The sequence below is a fragment of the Spea bombifrons genome, chromosome 4, assembly GCF_027358695.1.
Source record: "Spea bombifrons isolate aSpeBom1 chromosome 4, aSpeBom1.2.pri, whole genome shotgun sequence".
Taxonomy (NCBI): domain Eukaryota; kingdom Metazoa; phylum Chordata; class Amphibia; order Anura; family Pelobatidae; genus Spea; species Spea bombifrons.
In genome coordinates this window covers 71,462,938-71,485,739 of record NC_071090.1, presented here as the reverse complement: position 1 = coordinate 71,485,739, position 22,802 = coordinate 71,462,938, and the positions used below count along the sequence as shown (strand labels likewise).

Below are 22,802 nucleotides of genomic sequence, written 5' to 3'. Positions count from 1 at the left end.
TTAATTTGGTACATTTGTATACCAGACACTCAGGTAACATTTTTCATGATGCCTTTGTATTTAGGAATATCTACTGCCATCAAATACCAAGGGCGACTGACTGAGGAATCAAGATCGTGGGTTGAATAAGTAGTTAAAGCATTTTACTGGCATGAACCGAACCATAATTATTTCATAAAATGAAACTTGGTGAGACCTGGCTAGAAATGAAGGATTAATATAAAATGTGAATTTCACCTTATGAGTAAGCACCAACATGAGCGTGAAACATGTTAAGCTGTATCTGACCTGTATTCTCCTTATTCCTGTAAGCATGATTTTACCTTATTAAGTTATCTGAAGCAAAACAAGTGCTGAGTTCTTCACTTTGACTTTGGTTGGTGCCATCTTGAAGACATCATATTAACTCCTAGCACCCTGCTGAACTGACACAGGCTACAGAATGAACTTTTTCCAGCACCCCCAACTAGACTGTAAGTAGCCTTATCACCATAGGAGCAATTGGAATATTCTGTTGTTTTGTACTAGAATGAATGTCTAAACATACACCCATAGTATTACTCTTTGGGGCCTGCGAAGTTAAGCTCTTTTAAAAGTTGAATTTTGGAGGTTGCTGGAAGTTTAATTTAGCCTCAGAACTACACTATATGGACAAAAGTATCGGGACACCCCTCTTAATTATTGAATGCCACAGGAGTATGGATTCAAGCACCTAGCCATGCAATCTGCATTTGCAAACATTTGTGAAAAAATGGGTCCGAACAGCTCAGAGATTTCAAGCGCGGTACTGTGATGGGATGCTGCCTTTGCAATAAGTCAGTTCATGAAATTCCATCCCTGCTAGATATTTCATGGTCAACTGTAAGTGGAACTATTGGAAAGTGGAAGCGTTTATGAACAGCAGCAACTCAGCCATGAAGTGTAAGACCATGTAAAGTCACAGAGCAAGGTCACCGAGTGCTCAGGCACATGCTGAGTAAAAGTCGCCAACGGTCTGTTAATTCCATAGCGGAAAAGTTTCAAACTTCCACTGGCATTTATATCAGCACAAAAACTGTGCGTCGGGAGCTTCATGGAATGGGTTTCCATGGCTGAGCAGCTGCATGCAAGCCTCACATCACCAAGTACAATGCCAAGTGTAGAATTGAGTGGTGTAAAGCATGCCGCCACTGGACTCTGGAGCAGTGGAAACGTGTTCTGGGGAGTGATGAATTGCGCTTCACTGTTTGGCAGTGTGATTGGCGAGTCTGGGTTTGGCAGATGTCAGGAGAACATTACCTGTCTGACTGCATTGTGCCAACTGTAAAGTTTGGTGGAGGAGAGACAGTGATATGGGGTTGTTTGTCATGGGTTGGGCCTCTTACTTCCAATGATGGGAAATCTTAATGCTTCAGCATACCGATACATTTCGGACAATGCTATGCTTCCAACTTTGGGGAAGACCCTTTACTATTCCAGCATGACTGTGCCCCAGTGCACATAGGAAGGTCCAGGGGAGGGCTGACAGCCTAAGGCCTGGGGGGCAAGTCAAGTGAAGTGGCTCCGCCCCCTCGCACTCACCTTTCACCCCTCACGCTGCTCCCATCACTATGCGGCCATCAGACTGCTGGAAAACTTATCTAAACGGCCGCTCGGTGCTGATGCCACCGGCCGGAGCTATTTTAATCCTTTTTTTTATTTATTTAATATGCCGGATCGGCTTGCCATATTAAAAATAAATAAAGTATTAAAGTAGCGCCGGCCGGCAGCATCAGCACCCAGCGGCCGTTTAGATTCGATTTCCAACAATCTGATGGCCACATAGTGATGGGAGCAGCGTGAGGGGTGAAAGGTGAGTGCGAGGGGGCGGAGCTTTCCCCCCTCACGCTGCTCCCATCACTTGGCTGCCATCGCATACGCCCGCTGGGTGCTGATGCCGCCGGCCGGCGCTGCTTTAATACTATTTTTTTTTTCATTTAATAGCCGATCCGGCTTGCCATATTAAATTTTAAAAAAAAGTATTGAAGTAGCGCCGGCCGGCGGCATCAGCACCCAGCGGCCGTTTAGATTAGATTTCAGGCGGCCTGGGGGGCAATTGCCCTCCTGCCCCCCGGCCCAGCCCGCCCGCCCCTGGGAAGGTCCATAAAGAGTTTGGTGTGGAAGAACTTGACCGGCCGCACAGAGCCCTGACCTCAACCTCATCGAACATCTTTGTAATGAACTGGTATGGAGATTGCTAGCTAGGCCTTCTCGTCCAACATCAGTGCCTGACCTCACAAATACAATGCAATGTCATAAAAGTCCCTGTTGGTGTAATGTCAGGTGTCTCAATACATTTGTCCATATAGTGTAGCTCAGTCTTAAGGTTTCTCAAGATTTATTGAGGACAATTATTTTAGTTGGAGCCATTGCAATTTTTCTGCAGAAACCCTAACAAAGCCTTGCTTTACATAACATTAAAGGTGTGCACTGCAAATCAGATCACGTTTCCTTATGTAATCCTAATTCAGTAGAAAGGATGGCATTAAACACGAAAACTAATAATGTGGATCCTCCCTATAACGCGTCAAATCAACAATATATAATCGAGCTTTTGCCACGTACACAACGTGTGTGTATATCAATGTGTATTACACTACACATAGAGAACTCCTTTCGCATAGAGATAATCTATCATGGCTGGCTCGTTGGTCTAGGGGTATGATTCTCGCTTTGGGTGCGAGAGGTCCCGGGTTCAAATCCCGGACGAGCCCAATTTTTTAATCCGAAATATGATTATCAATGAAATTCGTACACATAAAATAAAGCTCATGAGTTGCCTTCCTCAGTAACTCTATAATGCCCAATTTTCTGTTTGTGCTAAATAAGCGCCAATTCTGAATATACTGCTTGGGTCCAATCTAAGGAAATAGCTTTACTAAATAAATTTGCTAATACTAAAGCAGCATCATTGCTAAATAAAAGGAGGGCTCGTCCGGGATTTGAACCCGGGACCTCTCGCACCCAAAGCGAGAATCATACCCCTAGACCAACGAGCCCCACATGCGCTCTGGCTGATCAGCACTGTCCAAGATTTAAAACACCTCACTCCTGGTGTGTAGATGTGGACTGAAAACTCAAGGATTTTGCCCCTGCTTGATGTATGTTAAAACTCCAGCACAATCAAAGACTGCGCATCATAGGAGTTGTAATTCAATAATAGTAGCAAATGTACATTTGTGGCTACCCTCTCAGCAGTTATACTTGTGTTGTTCTGATGGGATTACAGGAGGCTGTAAGAATAAGGAGGATGAAGCGATGATGATGTTTGTGTTTATTTTTTTCTCCTTTAACCAACATGCCCTAGATTTACTGTCTGTTAAGATGATTAAGGAGCACTTTGATTCTTTTAATGTTGATCTACACAAGAGGATGATCCTGAAATCAACAGTAATCCAATTATCCCTAATTGCCACGTCTTATCCACCCTTTAAGAAACATCTCAGAACTCTGATGAACGCTCACATAGCCAGGATCAAAATACTTTAAAGACAAAGACATAGCATTGGATTCAACATATTTTAGTTCTACGAGTGGTTATTAGTGTCCTCCTTAAAAGGTTAATCCCCTATCAGCCTACCACTGCGGGGGAAGAAATGTTGATTTCCTAATACTATATATAAAATACAAGGTATCATCACTGAACTAGGTGTTTGTAAAATATTTATATACACTATATGACCAAACGTATGTTAACCCCTTCAATCCCAGGGGCTTTTGGTACCTCAAAGCCCAGAGCAATTTTGCCATTTTAGGGGTATGTCGGTTTAGCGATGATTCTCTTTTCCTGTGAATAGTGTACCCATGTAAACTATATATTGTTTTTTCAAGGAGAGATAGAGCTTTCGTTTGATACCATAGTTGGATGATTAGCTGAAAATTTAGAATGAGAAATTTAGTAAAAACTAGCGAAGATTAGAAAAATAAACTAATTTTTTTTTACATTTTCCCTCTGGATCGTCACAAAATTAGGTAAAGTGATGGAAAATCCCCTCCTAGTTTATTAATTCAGGTGTCCTGATTTCAGAAATACCTAATTTATATAGATTTTCCAAACTTTCCCAGCACCAGGGAGCATACTATTAGGTGTACAATTTTGTATAATTTTTATGCCTATGGCTTAACGGGTTTGGGGGTTGTGAACGGGGGCAGGAGGGTTATACTGGCTAGATGTTATGCTAGGGCAATGGGAAGTAAGGTTTTTTTAATAATTTTTTTTCTTTTCTTTTTTTATATATATTTTTTTAATTTTAATTTTTTAATTTTTTTTTATTTTTTATATATGATTTTTACACAGAAATGGTTAGAGGTCCTCCTAGGGACCTCCTGAACATGCCAGTGATGTCACAATGACATCAAAGCTCACATTATATATTTTTTTTGTATTATTTATATTATTATTTTAATGATTTATTTAATATTATTTTTTAAATGAATTAACTTTTTTTTTTTCTGCTTTTATCTTTCAGGACATGGTTTCTCACTCCCCTCCCCGCGATCCCCCTGCACCGATCACACTTTGATCTCTATGTCCTCACAGATCTGCATAGAGATCGCAGCGTCTCTGTGCCTCATCGGAGGGCAGGATATCCACGCAGGGGATATCCTGTCCTCTGATGACCTTCCGGGTTATGTCAGCAGTGACGCAACCCGGAAGGGAATGCCCGATCGTGCATTTGCAACTGCGCGTGATCGCGCGATTGGGCACTTTCAACTGTAACAGCTTACCGGCTTTCATGCCGGAAGCTGTAACGGGAGATCGGGCAGCAGAAATCCGGCCATGCCGGCTTCTGCTGCCAGGGGGGAGTCCAGACAGCCTGGTCTCCCGTGCAGCGGCAGGGATGTGTCCCTGACGCTGCACGAAGGGCTGGACGTACCGGGACGTCCATAGGGGTTTCTTAGTGGGCGTTTTTTGGACTTCCCAGTACGTCTATAGGGGATTGAAGGGGTTAACATCTGTCAATCACACCTATATGAGCTTGTTGGAAATTCCAAAAACATGGGTATTAATTTGGTGTAACACTCCTATCCTTTTGCAGCTAGAACAGCTTCCAGTAGATCATTTGTGAGGTCAGGCACTGATGTTGGATGAGAAGGCTTGGCTCACAATCTCTGTTCTAGCTAATCCCAAAGGTGTTCGATAGGGTTGAGGTCAGGTTTCTGTGCGGGCCAGTCACGTTCTTGCACCCCAAACTCATCCAACCATGTCTTTATGGACCCTGTTTTGTGCACTGGGGCACAGTCATGCTGGAGTCTAGCCCAACCCGTGGATAACAGGACCATTATCCCTCCTCCATCAATTTTTACAGTAGGCACTATACATAGGTAGTGTTCTCCTGGCATCCATCAAACCCAGATTCACCCACAAGACTTCCAGATAGTGAAGTGTGAGTCATCACTCTAAAGTGCAGCCCATGCTTAGGAACTCTGTAATGAGTGACACTACAGTGGACAACTGATTTATTACACACTACACGCTTCAGCACTCAGCACCTCCACTCTGTAAGTGTGTATGCTCTATCGCTTTGTGGCTGGGCTGTTTCTCCTAGATGCTTACACTTCACAATAAGAGCACCATACAATAGACCATGGCTGATCTAGTAGGGCAAACATTTTACAAACTGACTTGTGGCAAAGGTGACAGTGTCACATTTAAAGTCATTGATCTCTTCAGTATGATCCATTCTTCTGCAAGTGTTTGTCTATGGAGATGGAATGCCTATGTACTTGATTCTATACACCTGTTAGCTATGGGTGTGGCTGAAACACCTAAACTCAATCATTAGGGGTGTCCACATACTTTTGATCATAAAGAGTATTTCGGATCAGTACCCTAATTTCACTTGCATTCAGTGGCGTCGGCAGGGGGGGGCCAGAGGGGGCCATGGCCCCCCCTACATCACGCTGTGCCCCCCGTGTGCCCCCCCAATTGAAACGCCGTCTTTTTTTTTTTTTGTAATAGACGCGGAGGAGAGAGAGAGGCGCCGAACGATCGCTGAGGAATAAGTTTTCAGAAACCGTTCGGCGCCTCTCACTCTTCTCCTCGATGCCTCTGCCTTGGTCGCAGTGCCGGCATTTCAAGTTGAGCGCCGGTATATGATGTCATATCCGGCGCTCAACAGTGAAGCCGCGCACACTGCGGCAGAACCAGGGAGACAGGGACTTCGCGATCGCACCGCTGGACTTCTACAAGCCCAAGGTAAGTGAACTTCGAAGGGGGGAGAGGGAAGAAAGTTAGGAGGGGGTTAGAGAGTGAGAAGAGATAGATTGGGAGGGAGAGGGGATAGACAGGATAGATTGGGAGTGAGAGGGGATAGATAGGATAGATTGGGAGGGAGAGGGGGATAGATAGGATAGATTGGGAGGGAGAGGGGATAGATAGGATTGATTGGGAGGGAGAGGGGATAGATAGGATTGATTGGGAGGGAGAGGGGATAGATAGGATAGATTGGGAGGGAGAGGGGATAGATAGGATAGATTGGGAGGGAGAGGGGATAGATAGGATTGATTGGGAGGGAGAGGGGATAGATAGGATGGATTGGGAGGGAGAGGGGGTAGATAGGATAGATTGGGAGGGAGAGGGGATAGATAGGATGGATTGGGAGGGAGAGGGGGTAGATAGGATAGATTGGGAGGGAGAGGGGGTAGATAGGATAGATTGGGAGGGAGAGGGGCTAGATAGGGAGGGTGAGGTGGTAGATAGGATAGATAAGGAGGGAGAGGTGGTAGGGAGGGAGAGGTGGTAGGGAGGGAGGGAGGGAGGGAGAGGTGGTAGGGAGGGAGGGAGAGGGGCTAATATATATTGGCAGCAGGAACTAATATTAACATATATTGGCAGCAGGGGCTAATATTAATATTTATTAGCAGCAGGGTCTAGTATTTATATTCATATTGGCAGCAGGGTCTATTATTTATATATATATCGGCAGCAGGGGCTAATATTAATATATATTGGCTGCAGGGGTTAATTATATATATTGGCTGCAGGGGCTAATTATATATATTGGCTGCAGGGACTAATAATATATATTGGCAGTAGGGTCAAATATTAATATATATCGGCAGCAGGGTATAATTTTTATGTATATCGGCAGCAGGGTATACTATAAGTATATATCCACAGCAGGGGCTAATCTCAATATATATCCGCAGCAGGGGTCAGGGGCGTAACTAGACGCCTCAGGGCCCGGGTGCGAGAATCTGTTAAGGGCCCCCCCACCACCTCACCCCCCCCAAAAAAACATGATTTTTACCCAACAATTTTTTTTCAACAAATTCAATTTACATATTGAATCATATCTGTAAAAAAATCAAAGAAAAAGGGGCGCATGTACAAAGGGCATAATCCAGGAGTGTCCAAGTTTTTTCTGCAGTGGGTCACTTCATCAGAATTGTATACGTGCGCGGGCCGCACTCATTTTTCACTGTGACAAAAAATATGGCCTTTAATAAAATATGCAGATTAAAATAAAGTAAAATGACACAAAACCTTTACTCTTCCTCTCACTGATTTCTGGGCCTAGAAAGTTTTGCGACTACAAATTCAGGATTCCCTAGATTTATTCTAGGGATGAACTAAAATTAAAATTCTGGACCAAAACATTCAGGGTTCACTTAGCCAAAACTGAAAATGACCCCCACCTTTAAAAATAATAATAAAAACTCACATTTTTAATAAAAGTAGGTAACACACAATTGGACAAAATTAGCAATATGACTTGGCATGATAGGAGTGTGATTGCTAACAGCAATCACACTCCTATCATACCCAGGCAACCAGTAAATGCTGGTACCTAGGCATGATGGGACTGTGCTCGCTGTGATTGCTGTTAGCAATCACACTCCTATCATGCCAAGTCAGCCAGTACATGCTGGTACAGGGTGGCTGTAAGTGATGTGCAGACCCCATACTGCTGGCAGCATCACTACACAAGGGGGGCAGCTAGCTAGGTTTCAGCATGTACTGGCTGACTTGGCATGATAGGAGTGTGATTGCTAACAGTAGTCACAGTCCCATCATGCCTAGGTTCCAGCACTTACACATCCATCTAGTAAATGTTGGAACCTAGGCATGATGGGACTGTGATTGCTGTTAGCAATCACACTCCTATCATGCCAAGTCAGCCAATACACGCTGGTACAGGGTGGCTGTAAGTGATGTGCAGACCCCATACTGCTGGCAGCCTCAATACACAAGGGGGGCAGCTAGCCAGGTTTCAGCATGTACTGGCTGACTTGGCATGATAGGAGTGTGATTGCTAACAGCAATCACAGTCCAATCATGCCTAGGTTCCAGCACTTACACATCCATCCAGTAAATGCTGGAACCTAGGCATTATGGGACTGTGATTGCTGTTAGCAATCACACTCCTATCATGCCAAGTCAGCCAGTACATGCTGGTACAGGGTGGCTGTAAGTGCAGACCCCATACTGCTGGCAGCATCACTACACACGGGGGGGCAGCTGGCCAGGTTTCAACATGTACTGGCTGACTTGGCATGATAGGAGTGTGATTGCTAACAGCAATCACAGTCCCATCATGCCTAGGTTCCAGCACTTACACATCCATGCTATCACACACACACACACACACTCATTTATTCATATAATCATTCATTCACAGATTCATTCCCTCAATCACACACACTCATTCAAACACCCTCCCCACCCCCTTACCTGCGCGGCCTCCCTCTGCCTTCTCTGCTAAAGCACAGAGGAAGTAGGATGTCACGTGAACTCCGCTTCCTCTGTGCAGTCCAGAAGACCCTCCCACAAGTAAGTAGCAGGGCTTGAGGTGCGGCTCGCGTAAGATCGGTTGCCCTGGCTGCCGATCTTACGCGGGCCGCACCTCGAGGTCTCGCGGGCCGCATTTGGCCCGCGGGCCGCATGTTGGACGCCCCCGTCCGATTTCGGGCGGCCCCTTGGCTTGGGCCCCCCTGCCGCCAGGTCCCGGTCGCAGTCACGACCCCTGCGACCCCGGTAGTTCCGCCACTGGCAGGGGTTAATATTAATAGACATAGGAAGCAGGGTGTAATATTTCTATATATCGGCAGCAGGGTCTAATATTTATATATTGTCAGCAGGGGCTAATATTAAAGAATGAAAAATTTCAATCACGGTCTTTACTATTATGTAGTTAAAAATGCACGTCTAACGTGTGTATGTATATATATATATATATATATATGCCGTTTTATAATTGGCCCCCCTACTTTGGTCCCTGGCCCCCCATGTGCCCCCCCTAAATATGAAAGCTGGAGAGGCCACTGCTTGCATTATGGAGGAACATGCCTTGTGAACCCAGTTTGAATGGACTCCTATGCATTTTGTTGCATGCAAAATGGAATATGCATTCTTTAGCTACTAAATTAGAGAGTCCTGATCCCACTGAAACCAGCCAGGATTAATATGAAAACTATTTGTACATACTTTAACACTCCCACTGAAGTAACAGTCAATCGGTAGAATGGGACAGCAAACAGTACACTATTTCTACTGATTTGGCTTGTTACCACTACTAAAAGAGAGATGGGTTGTAAGCAGCATGGTAGTAATGTACAAAGTTATGTAACGGCAAATTTGTGCAATATATTCAAGAAGTGTATTTTTTTTTATAAAAAATATATATTATATAGTTACAATTCCTAAGTACTTCCTAAGGTTGGAAAAGATTGGGCTCGTCCGGGATTTGAACCCGGGACCTCTCGCACCCTAAGCGAGAATCATACCCCTAGACCAACGAGCCACGTAAGCTTTACCTCAAACACATTTTGAAATGGGGCTGGGGATTAAAAAAAAAAAAAAAAACACCATCTATTTTGCTACGATTCTTTAATTTAGTTTCAGTTCACTAAATTGTAGGCATCATACCGACTTTTATAAGGTAAAGCCAACATAATACGAAACAGGGCTGGAGTCAGCTATGGACTTTAAGGATGGCAGCTGCCTAATAAGGTAAGCGTAGCCACATGTTACATTTTTATGCTGATGTGGCGTGCAGCTGTGCATATACAGCTAGTGGCCATATACTGCGGCAGGAGATCAGGGAAGTATGAGGCACTGTCAGCCAGCGGCACACTGGACATTTGCCCTGTGTGTCTGGGCCTATTTACAAATATGTATACAATATAAAAAAATATTTTTGTGTGTGTTTTGAATGTAGTGATCTATACAGATATGCTTTGTTGCACCAAAGAGAACATTCACATTGGCCTAAGAAAGAAAAAAAAAAAGATTTACTCCCCTGTCCCCATTGGGTGATTATAACCAAGAGATTCTATTGGTTACTACATGGCGGTATAAAATAACAGTGTTTGTCTAGTATATTAGGCCAAGATAACAAATCTAAGGGCTTACATAAAAGCCATTTATGCATGTTACGCGTGCACTGTATTTTGTGAAAAACCTAAAAGAAAATTACACTTAATCACAAAAATAAAGGATAGTAATATTCAAATATGACAGCAGTTAACCCTTACAAAGACACAGTAAGCAGCAGTACTGTACACAGTTCCTATAATTAAGCCGAACATGTGCTCTATCATTTATATAGCACCATCATACTCCACAACGCTGTACAATGTAACTGCGTAATCACTTATGGACGCTATGTCACTATTGCCTCCCAGCCAACTACCCCAGATTTTGGTCTGATGAAAATATTAGCCATATGTGTTTTAACAAACATACAGCTGCCTGTTGCTCATTCCTCACATTGATTATGGGCAGGCGAGTTTTTGGGTTGTAGTACTATTAAAATTATATATATATATATATATATATATAGGGGGGTTTGAAGTGTTTGGTAAATAAAACTGCAGGTATGAATCACTGCCTTCGACTTAAGTAAAATCATTAAACAACAAAATATATTTTTCTTTAATAAAAAATTGTACAGGAATGTCTGGCCATCATACGAAGGATGAAGTGGGGTCTACTCAATGAAAGAGTGGTCGTTTCTACCCTAAAAGGAGAGTATGCAGGAGAGTTGTGGTTTCGGCTCCCTTGCTTCCCTTTTCATTATGAAGGGTCTTGTTTCAATACAATGTGTGGAGATACTACTTTTTATTGTGTGAGGGAGACTCTTAAGAAATTTTACTGGTTTAACTATGTTATACGGGGCTAGTCAAGCTCTTCCTGCAGCATAGGTCAACTTAGTGAACAAACACAAATTAGATATAACTCTACACCGGAATTGTTCAAGAACAAGACATTTTAAGTTCTCCAATGACTTAATCAAACTGCAGACCAAAACTCTATTGAGATCTGGCTGGCCCCATAACAAGCGTTTCACACCAGCTAAGCCACAAGTGTGACGGAGCTAAAGGAGTTTTCCATGGAGGGGTTTCAGATCAACAACTACTGGAAGCATTGCATTGTACTAATTGCTGCTAAAGGTGGCATAATTGTGTTTTGCACTATGCAATATTGCCTAAATTTTTTTAAATAAATGACCAACCGTTGTCTTTTATGTAATATTAAGTTTTGGTTGGTGACCTAATAAGCTTCCAGTGCCACAAATATGCAGAAACTACTACGTTAGAAGCTTTGATTTAAGAATAACTGTTTACGGAGTCCACACATTTGACTTACCAACCCACCCCACAGAGTAGAAATGCCTTTGCCTATATTAATCAATTCACACGCTCATTACAGTGAATTTTGAAAGAATGACTACAAACCCTTGTTTAAAGTACTTTTATTTCTTACTTTTACATATTTGCACAAAACAAGTCGGACTCAGGCATGTGGTTAAAGCTAGTAAAGATGCTTTTTTGGATACAGATGCACATAGCACAAAAAAACATGTAAACATAAAATGGAAGAGGCTCAGATTTCTAACACGGAAACTTGAGATGTAAGTATCACCTTTTTAATCAGAGGCTAAAATAATCAGGTAGAATTTGAAAAATACAGAAATCATACAAATCCTTAATTTTAAGTCAAATAGGAAACATCCATGAGTGAATTTACAAACATGAAGGTTGTCAATGCATAGCAGAGGATGTAATCAGACACATTTAGTATGAAGGGCCAATTCAGAGAGTCTTGTGCAAAGATCTTCGTGAGAAGTCTGCCATTGTCTTACTAAGGTTCATTGATAAGTGCCATGAAGCATTTGGCTTCGCCATGTCATGAGTGGTGAGGTAGGTGCCTCTGGTCCTGCTCTGTCTGAATATGTAGACATGCCATCCTATGATCCACTCCATCTGCCTATAGTTATGCACCCCACAAGTGTCAAAGTTTGTTCACCTAAAATATTAGGGGTTTGCTAAAATGACCAAGGTTGACCCTTCATACTACTATATTACTGTGCTGAATACAACCATTGCTGTAGCTCTGGAATACTTAATTTAGCATTCATATACCAAGTTGGGGTTGGGCAACCTTTATCTGGAATACCCTCTGCACCATTCCAGGCCTTGACCAGACAGTCTAACCTGCTGGGGAATGTAGTCCAAGAACAACTAGAGAGTCAAGGCAGTCTACTCCAAGACTAAACCGATTAATAGGAAGTAATCAGAGAAAAATTAACAAGAGTCAAAGCTCTATGGTTTGTCTGTAAAATTAGCTTCACAATTATTATAAAAACATTGGCATTCTAATAGTGTGATTTTTATAATAACGCTCACAACTTCCCTTCCGTTTGCAATAACACAAGCAAACTGTGTAAAGAAATAAGCTCAGGATTATTAAATAAATAGAATGTTGAAAGACAATAATGCTCGGTAACAATGTTGGCGTTCCTATTGTTTTATTTAGCGATCAAAATCTTTTGTGCTAGCTTGATGGAGGGAGGCAATAGCAGTGCTGCCGATTATAAAATGGCTTACGCGTTGTATTAGTTAGGGTACCCTGTATTCTATGGCAGGAACTGGCTTAGTCCGATTTAAAGCGATGACGTAACTGCCTGCAAAATGGCTGCAAGGACCTGAGTAGATATTGCTGGCTGGACCACAAGGAACATTTGTGCCATTAATGGAGGATTATATGCATTGGGACTAAGGGACTAGTTTAGGATGCATACACAATACGGCAGAGTGTGTTCTATAGTTGAGCACCTAAAGGGTTTAGCAAGCAGCAGAGATTTACAAATGCAGTAAGCACATGTACTAAAGTTACAGCGTTAACAGCGCTCATTAATGCTTTCACATACAATTTTTGGTTTCTTTCTAAGAAAATGATTAGCGCATTTGTTATCCGATACTATAGGATTAATGCGGTGACGTATACTGCCGTGTCTACTATGATCAGACATTACATTTTACAAGAAGTTTGTGTTTCTCGTCTTATATATATATATGCTATACAATCACAAAATACATGAATGCACAATTGTCCGTTTACAAACTATTATTCCGTATTTTACATTTTCTACAATACACAAAATACATTTCCTGATTCACAAATCTTACAATTCACCTCAACACATTTCCTGCTACAAACTGAAGGTAGACATCATTTCATTGCCTGATGGTTAACCTTTCAGTAAACTCTGTATTAAAGATTCACCGAAAGAATGACAATTTATAACAGTTAAGAGTCTCAAACTGCTAGACATCTCCATGTTCCCCACAATTGTTGGTAAGAGAAGGCTACAAAAAGCACTTATTACAAGCTAAATTAGTGAAATTGAAAATACGCCATAAGATTATGTATTTAACAGAATAAAAAATGAAATACAAGTCACATTATTTTTAATGTCATTTATTTTTTTTTAACCTAAAGCTGTAGGGAATAAAAATGTTAAATCGCATGGGAATTAAAGCAAAAAAAAAAAAAACCCTAAGATGTGGGTGCCCAAAATACAGGAATGCAAAGATGCATTTCAACATAAAAAGGTGTTGTAAAAAAAATGGGGAAACATTCATATATCAATTATTGCTGAACTTGCATATGGGAAAAGCAAAAAGTGATCACTGCAAAGTTGGCTATAACAGCAAAATCTATGCCATATAGAAATTAAAGTAGTAGTACATTTTATGGTAATGTGTAAACAAAAAAATACTAAATGGATTGTTTCGGTCTATAGAAAGGTGATCGAGCAGTGTAAGAAAGAAAAGAAAAGCTAATTTTTCCTTAATAAAGCCGTAATTCTATCAATAACATGTAAAGCGTATTGGGAAACAGAAGAATCTACTTGATATAGCCCAATGATTTAAAAATGTGTTCCTTCCTCCTGTCCACAGATATGAACTGCACTATGGGACACTGTAAACGGATCATACGCTGGCCCGCGAGGCAATCTTTCAATGTAACATGGAAGCATTTGGCCCTGTGTATAGGAAAGGAATGGCTCAGCTCCTGTGATACGGAAACATTCTGTATACAGCCTACATTGCAGCTTACAGACTCTGCTATTCTGTACTATGTTAAACATTGCACTGAGCGAAGCACTTACCAATAGTGGTCAATGCCTTACAGGAAAGTTAATGCGACTCCACAGATGACAATACACAATAAAATAACCATTCAGTTGGTAGGATCTTTTCCCTTGGAAGCCAACTGATCAGCACCCTTTGTTTAGGTTTACTCAGAACCCTGTAAGTAATCTGGAGACATTTGGTATAGGAATGGAGATTTCTTTTATCAATGTATCTATAGCTCTTCCATGCTTAGGTCACAAGATTAGGAATTGGCATATTCGATAAACATTTCCCCTCTTTGAAAATAATTTGTTTAGCCTTTGCAGCTTCAAAAGGAATGCTCAGGAATCACAGAAGGAAGAAAAGAATATGAGTTAGAGTAGTTAGTTCGCGCTAATAGCGTATTTGCAGGATCGTGGTCATGGTGTTTAAATCGTTGAAGTCTTTTCACACGCCCAATGAAGAGGTGTTTATAGTGCAAATACTCTCCACTCGGCGAGTCAGTAAACAGTGATACGTTGGATTTCCTGCATCATCTTGGGAAGGGAATAGGCTAAGGGCTGGAGTCTGGTGCATCACAAGGACTTGGTTGGGACCAGAGAAGGAATGTTGGGTGTTGACCGACGGTGCGTGCGTCTCCCTACCTCAGTACAGCCGCTTCTCGTAACTAGAACAAGAGACAGAAGAAAAAACAAAGGTCAACTAAGACAAAAGGAAAAATGCAATTCATCGTTTGTACAAAAAACACATACCTGCTTGCTATTAAATCCTAGCGTTCAGTCTGTGGGTTATAAAACATCAGACAAGGCCAAATATCGTGGTCTTGAAACAAATTATGGAAACCTTATAGTTGCCACAAAACTATTTTGCAGTCATCTAGTTTTTGCTTTATTTAGACTTCAGAATTTTACCTTAATATTTTCAATAACGCCTCCATGACGAGGGTATTTCCCACCATAACAACTAGAACTTTGTTACTTTACAACATATGTTTCCCTTTCTCATGTTTAAGATAGGTATGATAAACCCTGCATCGGATGAGTTTCTCCCGTTTCAAATAGGGACACCTGGAGTAGGAGATGCAATATCTGGACCCGTCGTAGATGTCAGCCTCTAGTAAAAGGGTCCCTTTCAAAACAAATATCCTGTAGACAATGACACTATTATATGTAGTCTTAACATACACATTTAGTTATGCTAGAAGAGATGCTAAAAAGAAGTCTAAATATCAATATAGGGTGGAATGAACACCTGAATGGTAAACCAGATTTTATGACTTCCTGCAAGACACTGTTTGGCTCATATAAAATATATCTTTAGGCTGTAAAAAAAGAACTTATGTACTTGTACTTCAACAAGATAAAAAAAAGCTACCAGGTAAAATACCATTAAGCCAGGGCTTGACAAATTTGTTGTGAATCAAGGCGCCAGGTAAAAAAGTTAGGAGCCAGTATTTTTTTAAACTAACAGTTGGTCAGGAGGGATCCTATCATCATCAGCCCACTTACTAAACTCACAGCGTTTGACCTGGAAGCACCCTGGACTTTCAGGTCAGTGCTGTTTGGTTTTTTTTTTTAATTATTTTTTTTTCATTTTTTTAACTCTTTCGATGCTGATGTTCCATTGGAGCACAGCATTGACAGATATTTAGTCCTCACAAGCTTGTGGGGACAAATGTTAACCCCTGCATTGCCACGAATGTGTCATACACAATTGTGGCATTGAAGGGGTTAACGCTGCACTGTTGCTCTCATGGAGTGATCAGGCAGCAGGGGGTGTTGGGGCTGGTCTCCACACTCATGGCCAGACCAAAGAACCCTCTCACCCTGTCCCTGAAGCTGCCTCTGGCAGCTGGGAAGCAATTGCTGGTCTATAGACCAGCCACTGCAGGGGGGAGTCTATGATGACTGCTGTAGGCTTCTATGCCTACAGGAATCATCAAAGGGCTTTAAGGGGGATCGTTTTTTTGCTGGTCTGGGCTTCCAGGCAGACCACCGGCAGCAAATCCCCTTACAAAACGGGAGTTAACCCCTAAAACGCCGCGAACGCGGCATTGAAGGGGTTAACGCTGCACTGTCGCTCTCAGGGAGCGATCAGGCAGTTGGGGCTGGTCTCCACACTCATGTAGAGAACGAAGAACTCTCTCCCCTGTCCCTGAAGCTGCCTCTGGCAGCTGGGACTCAATTGCTGGTCTATGGACCACCCATTGCAGAGGGAGTCTCTTTGATGACTGCTGTAGGCTTCCATACCTACAGGAGTCAAAGGGCTTGTGGGGGCTCGTTTTTGCTGTTGCTGGTCTGCCTGGGCTTCCAGGCAGACCACCAGCAGCAAAGCCCCCAAAACGGGAATTAACCCCTAAATGCCGCGATCGCGGCATTGAAGGGGTTAACGCTGCGCTGTCGCTCCCATGGAGCGATCAGGCAGCTGTGGGGTGTTGGGTGAGGTCCCCAGACTTGTGTGGGGACCCAATCAACACACAAACCCCTTCCCTGAAGCTGCCTGTGGCAGCTGAAAACACGAGTGCTGCTTTTCCAGCAACCGCGTTTTCAGCCTACAGGATCACTCCGTGGGAGTGATCTCAGGCTCGGGGGCGGGCTCTGAGTGGCTGTGCTGTCTGCCCAGACTTCTGGGCAGACAGCAACAGCGCCCCCGTGTGGTGACTAAGCCTCTTACATCCACAATTTTTTCTGGATGTAAGAGGCTGACAAAACCTAGGCGCCAGGACAAAATTCTCTGTCGCCATGGCGACCTGGCGCCTGGGATTTGTCGAGCCCTGCATTAAGCCAATAGCTAGTTCATTCTTCCACCTCTCGTTTCCATTTGTTCACTAGTGATAAGCAGCCCCCCCAAATATCAACATTTCAGTTGTGTGAATACGAGATGAAACAAATTCATCGGCAAGAGGTGCAAGTTTACAGAGATTTTTTGCTAATAAATGCCAAAAATGCATAGTGAGACGACCAGAAGGTAAGCTGGACAGAGCATCTTCACTCTATTACGGTACTAACTTTCTGATTTTGCACTGTCCCAATGGCAAGGTTCAGGCCTGAAATAGTCAGCGGCCATGTGTGCCACTGGGTCCACTAACCAGGCTCAGCTTTTTCACAAACCTATACATTTACATTTTTTTAAAGGAATTTTGCAAGGTAAGAAAATACATTTACTTTTACATCTAATCCTAAAATGCATATTCAGAGATTCTGAAAAGGGCTTTGGAAAAATAGACTTGGAATAGGTCTAGGATTATATTATATAAAGCCACGAGTTAGGAGGATGGGACTTTCAACCTCTAGACCCTTATTTAATTCTAGAATGAAATAAGGGTGTGCACCATCCTATAATGCCCCATAAAGTAACAGATCATTCTTTTTGGAGAAAGAAAAACAAAAAAAAAACAAAACCTTTTCAATAAAGGGATATTTAGTATATATTTAAAAGCTTATGGAACAAAAATCTTCCAAAAGAGAAGACACATTCTTGATTACTTACATGGTAGAAATGTATAGCTAGGATGGATGCATGGGCAAAAGAAAAAAAAGAATATTAAGGGTTGCTTGGGTTTACCAGTGTAGTTTTAAATCTTCCCACAACCGATCACCAAAACATGTACATGCATATGGCGTGGTCACTGATGCCACTGAGTTTATAAACATGGGCAGTCTGCTGCTCATTCACCATATAATACTGAGGCTTGGATAATATAGTTTATGTACATCATTCTCTTCTAACAGGAGGGCTATAATACTATATTTGGTTTTCTCCATGACTGAAATTATTCTCTTCCAAAAGTTATACCATAACCAAAATGATCACTATGCAGGGAATTGAAAACACTTGGCATCGTTACAAAATCCTAGCAAATGTTAAATACAGCATGTACACCTGGGTACAATACAGGAGGATACTGGCTTTAAAGAGTACGACATGAATAAGCAGGCGGCAAACACAGCCGACGAAGCTAAAAAAGGGCAGAAAGGTTTTTTGTAAGTTGTGTAAAAATAATCTTGTCAGTATAACAATCACAACTCACTTCATTTTCCATTGGCCAGCTGCCCACGAGACATTTGACCAGTGTGTCAGATGGCCCCAATATTTTGTTGGAATGTAAAAAAAAAAAAAAAAAAAAAAAAAAAAAAAGATACATATGGTGTAGTCTAGTAAAACACAGGCGAGGCAGTTTGACCGTTCAAATTCATAAATCTATTTTATATAATTCTGTACAACTTTTTAGTATTTTTCAGCACTTGTCTGGTGCCTTAATTTACCCAATATATCTGAAAAGCAGACACAAAACATCTTCCAATGCAAAATGCTTCCAAGTCGACAAAACATGTAAGGTGGTAACTGTTAACATGCTTTCTGTAGATCTTACAGAACACCGAAGCATCCACTGGAAAGGCAGTAAAGAGGGTTGTTGGTGGTCACATAAATGACAAACAGGTTTTGCAGGTAAAGTTAAGGAGAAAAAAAATCCCTGTGATCTAACTAAATCCTGTTCACACCACATTTTACAAAAGGGATACTTACCACTAAGCTATATTTAAGCAACACATAATGGGAGCGGCTGCAAAACAAAACAAAACAAAAACAACTTACGAATGAAGACCATGGACTCCACCTTCCACTTGAGCAGACATAGTTCTCTTCTCTAACTTGAGCTCCCCTGAATACATCATGGAACTGTGGGAAATAATTTTACACTGTGAATGACAAGAAAAACTATCCGTACCCTTTCTTTGATTCTATATAAGCCCCATTAGCATTGGGAAAAGCTTGATTAGGTTCCACTTGGTTTAACCCGAGAACGACTGGGAGCAACCAAGCACACGCGCATGTGTACGCAACAATCACAGCAGACTGAAAGATGCAGGAAAAGTGAACAAGGAGTTGTAAAACTGACATAGATTGTGTATACCGTATTTGCTCGATTATAAGACGACCCTGATTATAAGACGACCCCCCAAAATCTGAATATTAACTTAGGAAAAAAAGAAAAAGCCTGAATATAAGACGACCCTAAAGGAAAAAAGTTTTACCAGTAAATGTTAATTCATGTAAACTATTTTTTTTAATAAAAGCTATGATTGAGAAAAATATTTTTTTTTGTTTTTATTTCTTGTATTTTCCAACCTGTCCCCCAGTTACGCACATCTGCCCCCAGGCTTGCCACACCAATATGGCACTGTGGCCCATGATATGCCTTTTAACCCTCTATATGCCACTGTGCCCCATGGTATGCCTTTTGACCCCCTATGTGCCACTCTGCCTCCAGAAATGCCTTATACCCCTATATCCCATTCTGGCATTTAGGGGGTTAAAATGCATATTATGGGGCAGAGTGGCATATAGGGAGGTATAAGGCATTCCAGGAGGCAGAGTGGCATTAAGGGAGTTAAAAGGCATTATATAGAGCACTCTGCCTCCAGAAATGCCTTATACCCCTATATGCCACTCTGGCATTTAGGGGGTTAAAAGGCATATTATGGGGCAGAGTGGCATATAGGGAGGTATAAGGCATTTCAGGAGGCAGAGTGCACTATTAAATGCCCCCTTAACGCCACTCTGCCTCCTGAAATGCCTTATACCTCCCTATATGCCACTCTGCCCCATAATATGCCTTTTAACCCCCTAAGTGCCAGAGTGGCATATAGGGGTGTAAGGCATTCCAGAAATGCCCTACACACACACACACACACACACACACACACACACACACACTTACTTACTTACCGGTGCTTCCAATTTCCTGCTGTATTGCCGGGGCAGCGGGTTGACGTCTCATTCCGCGGCAGCCGGAAGGAGGTGGAGTTGACAGCGGGGGTTTGTATGCGTCCGTCGCAAATACCTTCCCCGGCTGTCAGAGATCAGGAACTCTGGAACTCTGGTCTCTGACAGTCGGGGACGGACGCATACAAACCCCCGCTGCCAACTTCACCTCCGGAAGCACCGGTAAGTGTGTGTGTGGGGGGGGGCGACGACAGGAGGATCCAGGTCCCCTGCAGCGGTGCGGGGGATCTGGATCTTAGTCTCCTAATCAGACCTCTATTTGAGGTCTGATTAGAAGACGACCCCGATTATAAGACGAGGGGTATTTTTCAGAGCATTTGCTCTGAAAAAAACCTCGTCTTATAATCGAGCAAATACGGTATTAGCTTTTCCTTACTTACCGAAGTATGGAAAGGCTCTTGGCACCAATATCCTGGCAGCCATGTTGAATGCCTGCTATTAGGTACGGTACAAACTTATGGATTGATCCTTTGTCCTGAATGGACCCAGACACTCCTTGGGCTACTTTAACCTTGTCGCCTTCACTGCAAGAAATTAAACATATCGCACAACGTCAGTAACTAATCTACATTATAAACAAAAGATTTAAAAAAACACAGCTCATCAACTGTAGCAGCAGCTCCTACTAGGGTCGCCACCTTTTACTGAGCCACTTACTGGGCAATCTTTGAAGGACTTCTCCTGGTTAGGATGCAGTATGTTTGAGTATAAACCAGGGCCATTGTTTTACAAAATGTTTTTTTTTTAAATGAAAAACAAAACTATTTTGCATTTTGTTCATTACAGAAACAAACAAAAATAAAGATAAAAAAAGGAGTGAGAGCAGATTCAAGAACAAAACAAAATAAAAAAAAATGGAAGAGAGACAAGAAAGGAAAGAGGAGGATGAAATTGTGGAGTGGGGGATAAGATGAGAGAGAAAGCGAATGTCTGTGTGTATGTCTCACTCACCTTCCCTCCACTCCAACACCTTTCCTTACCCTGTACGAAGCCTCAGCCCATCGTCAATGTAGCTCAACCATAGCGTGAGCAGCTGCGCTACTACCATAGGGTCACCTAACGCAATACTTAACACTACCTCTGCCTAGGAACTAAATGAGCCTGGCGGTTTCTGAAACTTAATGAGGCAAGACGGTACCTAACTCTTTATTCCATGTTGACCCAGTGAAACCGGGATGGGTGGCAACCCTAGCTTCAGTCCACTACCCCAGAGTAGTGCACACAATAGTAATTGAGCAGGTAACTAGCGACACATAGGTAGCCATCACTTAAGAAATGTTTACAGCTACACAAGATTACAACTACTAAAATCCAAAAGAAACATCTCACATGCATTATTTCACTTCTAATATCATTGCTGTATATGTTCAGAGAGCATGTATGGGACATGGTTTAGTACATTCAAATTTAGTAATTTTCATGCCACTCAATATATATATTGATATATGTTGTCATCACAAGAAACCAATCGATAGTTTTCCGGCAATGGTCAAGCTACAGTTTTTTTTTCAAAATCTGGTGGAAGATAATTAAAAGTGCAATAGAGTTCCTAGCCAAGACACAAACTATGTTGGAGTTGGAAAGACTCTACATTAGGAACATTGTCAGTTTCCAAATAAAACTAATAAGTGAACATTATTCCAACAATATGGCAGACCTAAAATATCTCTTCTGACTGCTAGCATTCTTCTCCATTGCATCCAACGAGCCCATGCCTCTGTACTTCTTGAGCCTCACACCATCAGAAAAGAAATATTCACCTGGAGCCTCTGTGGTGGCAGCTAGCAATGAGCCCATCATCACTAAAATGCAAAATAATAAATAAAAATATTACTGGTATTACTGTACGTTTATCAACTAGGGGAGCAGAAACCAGATCACAGATGCACTGTTGCAGGGAAATAGACAGCTACACAATATAGCACAAGGAGTAATCATCCTGCTCTCTTCAACTAGGAAATACAAGTACCAATCTTAAATGCCTCTAATGTGGAGCATCCTGAAAAAGGCCTTACAGAAAATAAGATATTAACAGTACAGAAAGACTAACTATGTAAATAAGGGTACTGGAGTCTCTGCCTATGAAGAATGGGCGCTACTTGGTCAAAAAAAATAGTGGAAAAATGCCAACATACAAAAACTATGCTTGGTTACACTCTATCCTATCCACAGTCAGATTTTGTCTGTACGCTTGCTTTCCTTATAACCCTACATCAAACAGCAAGTCTTTGTGGATTAACAAATATATTTTGCCTTTCACTGGGAATTTATCTAGATTTACCTGTTGAAGCCCCAAGAGCCAATGCTTTTACCACATGACCCACAGTTTGAATCCCTCCATCTGCTATGACAGGAACGCCGAAACGGCGAGCATACTCGGCCACTTTGTATACTGCAGTCCCTTGAGGCCTGCCACAAGCCATTACTGAAACGTAAAAAAAAAAAAAAATAGTCACACCTTGCTTAACAAAATACATTTCAGACTAACATTAAATGTGATATTCATAAAAAAGTTTGACAAAGTATAAATTTTAGCAAAACAAATAATTTACACACACACACACACACCAAATACACTATGGGTTATACGCTAGTATTTGTGAATAAGGAATATAAAAAAGTGTTGTTAA

At 41.9% G+C, this 22,802-nt stretch overlaps 1 protein-coding gene and 3 non-coding genes across 8 annotated transcripts in view; 1 reads left to right on the top strand and 3 right to left on the bottom strand.

Annotated features, from left to right (window-relative positions):
* Positions 1-2,660: 2,660 nt before the first annotated feature.
* Positions 2,661-2,732, top strand: TRNAP-UGG (transfer RNA proline (anticodon UGG)). Its single transcript has one exon. It is a non-coding gene; the product is annotated as a tRNA-Pro (tRNA).
* A 213-nt stretch (positions 2,733-2,945) lies between these two features.
* On the bottom strand, positions 2,946-3,017 carry TRNAP-UGG (transfer RNA proline (anticodon UGG)). The gene has a single exon. It is a non-coding gene; the product is annotated as a tRNA-Pro (tRNA).
* Positions 3,018-9,692: 6,675 nt separating this feature from the next.
* TRNAP-AGG (transfer RNA proline (anticodon AGG)) lies at positions 9,693-9,764 on the bottom strand. The gene has a single exon. It is a non-coding gene; the product is annotated as a tRNA-Pro (tRNA).
* A 4,816-nt stretch (positions 9,765-14,580) lies between these two features.
* IMPDH1 (inosine monophosphate dehydrogenase 1) overlaps positions 14,581-22,802 on the bottom strand; it is a 56,158-nt gene continuing 47,936 nt past the window's right edge. For all 5 annotated transcript variants that reach the window (XM_053463124.1, XM_053463128.1, XM_053463126.1 and 2 more), the window contains 5 exons: positions 22,454-22,597; positions 21,830-21,974; positions 20,553-20,696; positions 18,982-19,065; positions 14,581-15,052 (listed from right to left, as the gene is read on the bottom strand). In XM_053463124.1, coding sequence (XP_053319099.1) covers positions 15,031-15,052; positions 18,982-19,065; positions 20,553-20,696; positions 21,830-21,974; positions 22,454-22,597 — 539 coding nt within the window. In that variant the 3' untranslated portion in view covers positions 14,581-15,030. The remainder of the gene's footprint in view (positions 15,053-18,981; positions 19,066-20,552; positions 20,697-21,829; positions 21,975-22,453; positions 22,598-22,802) is intronic.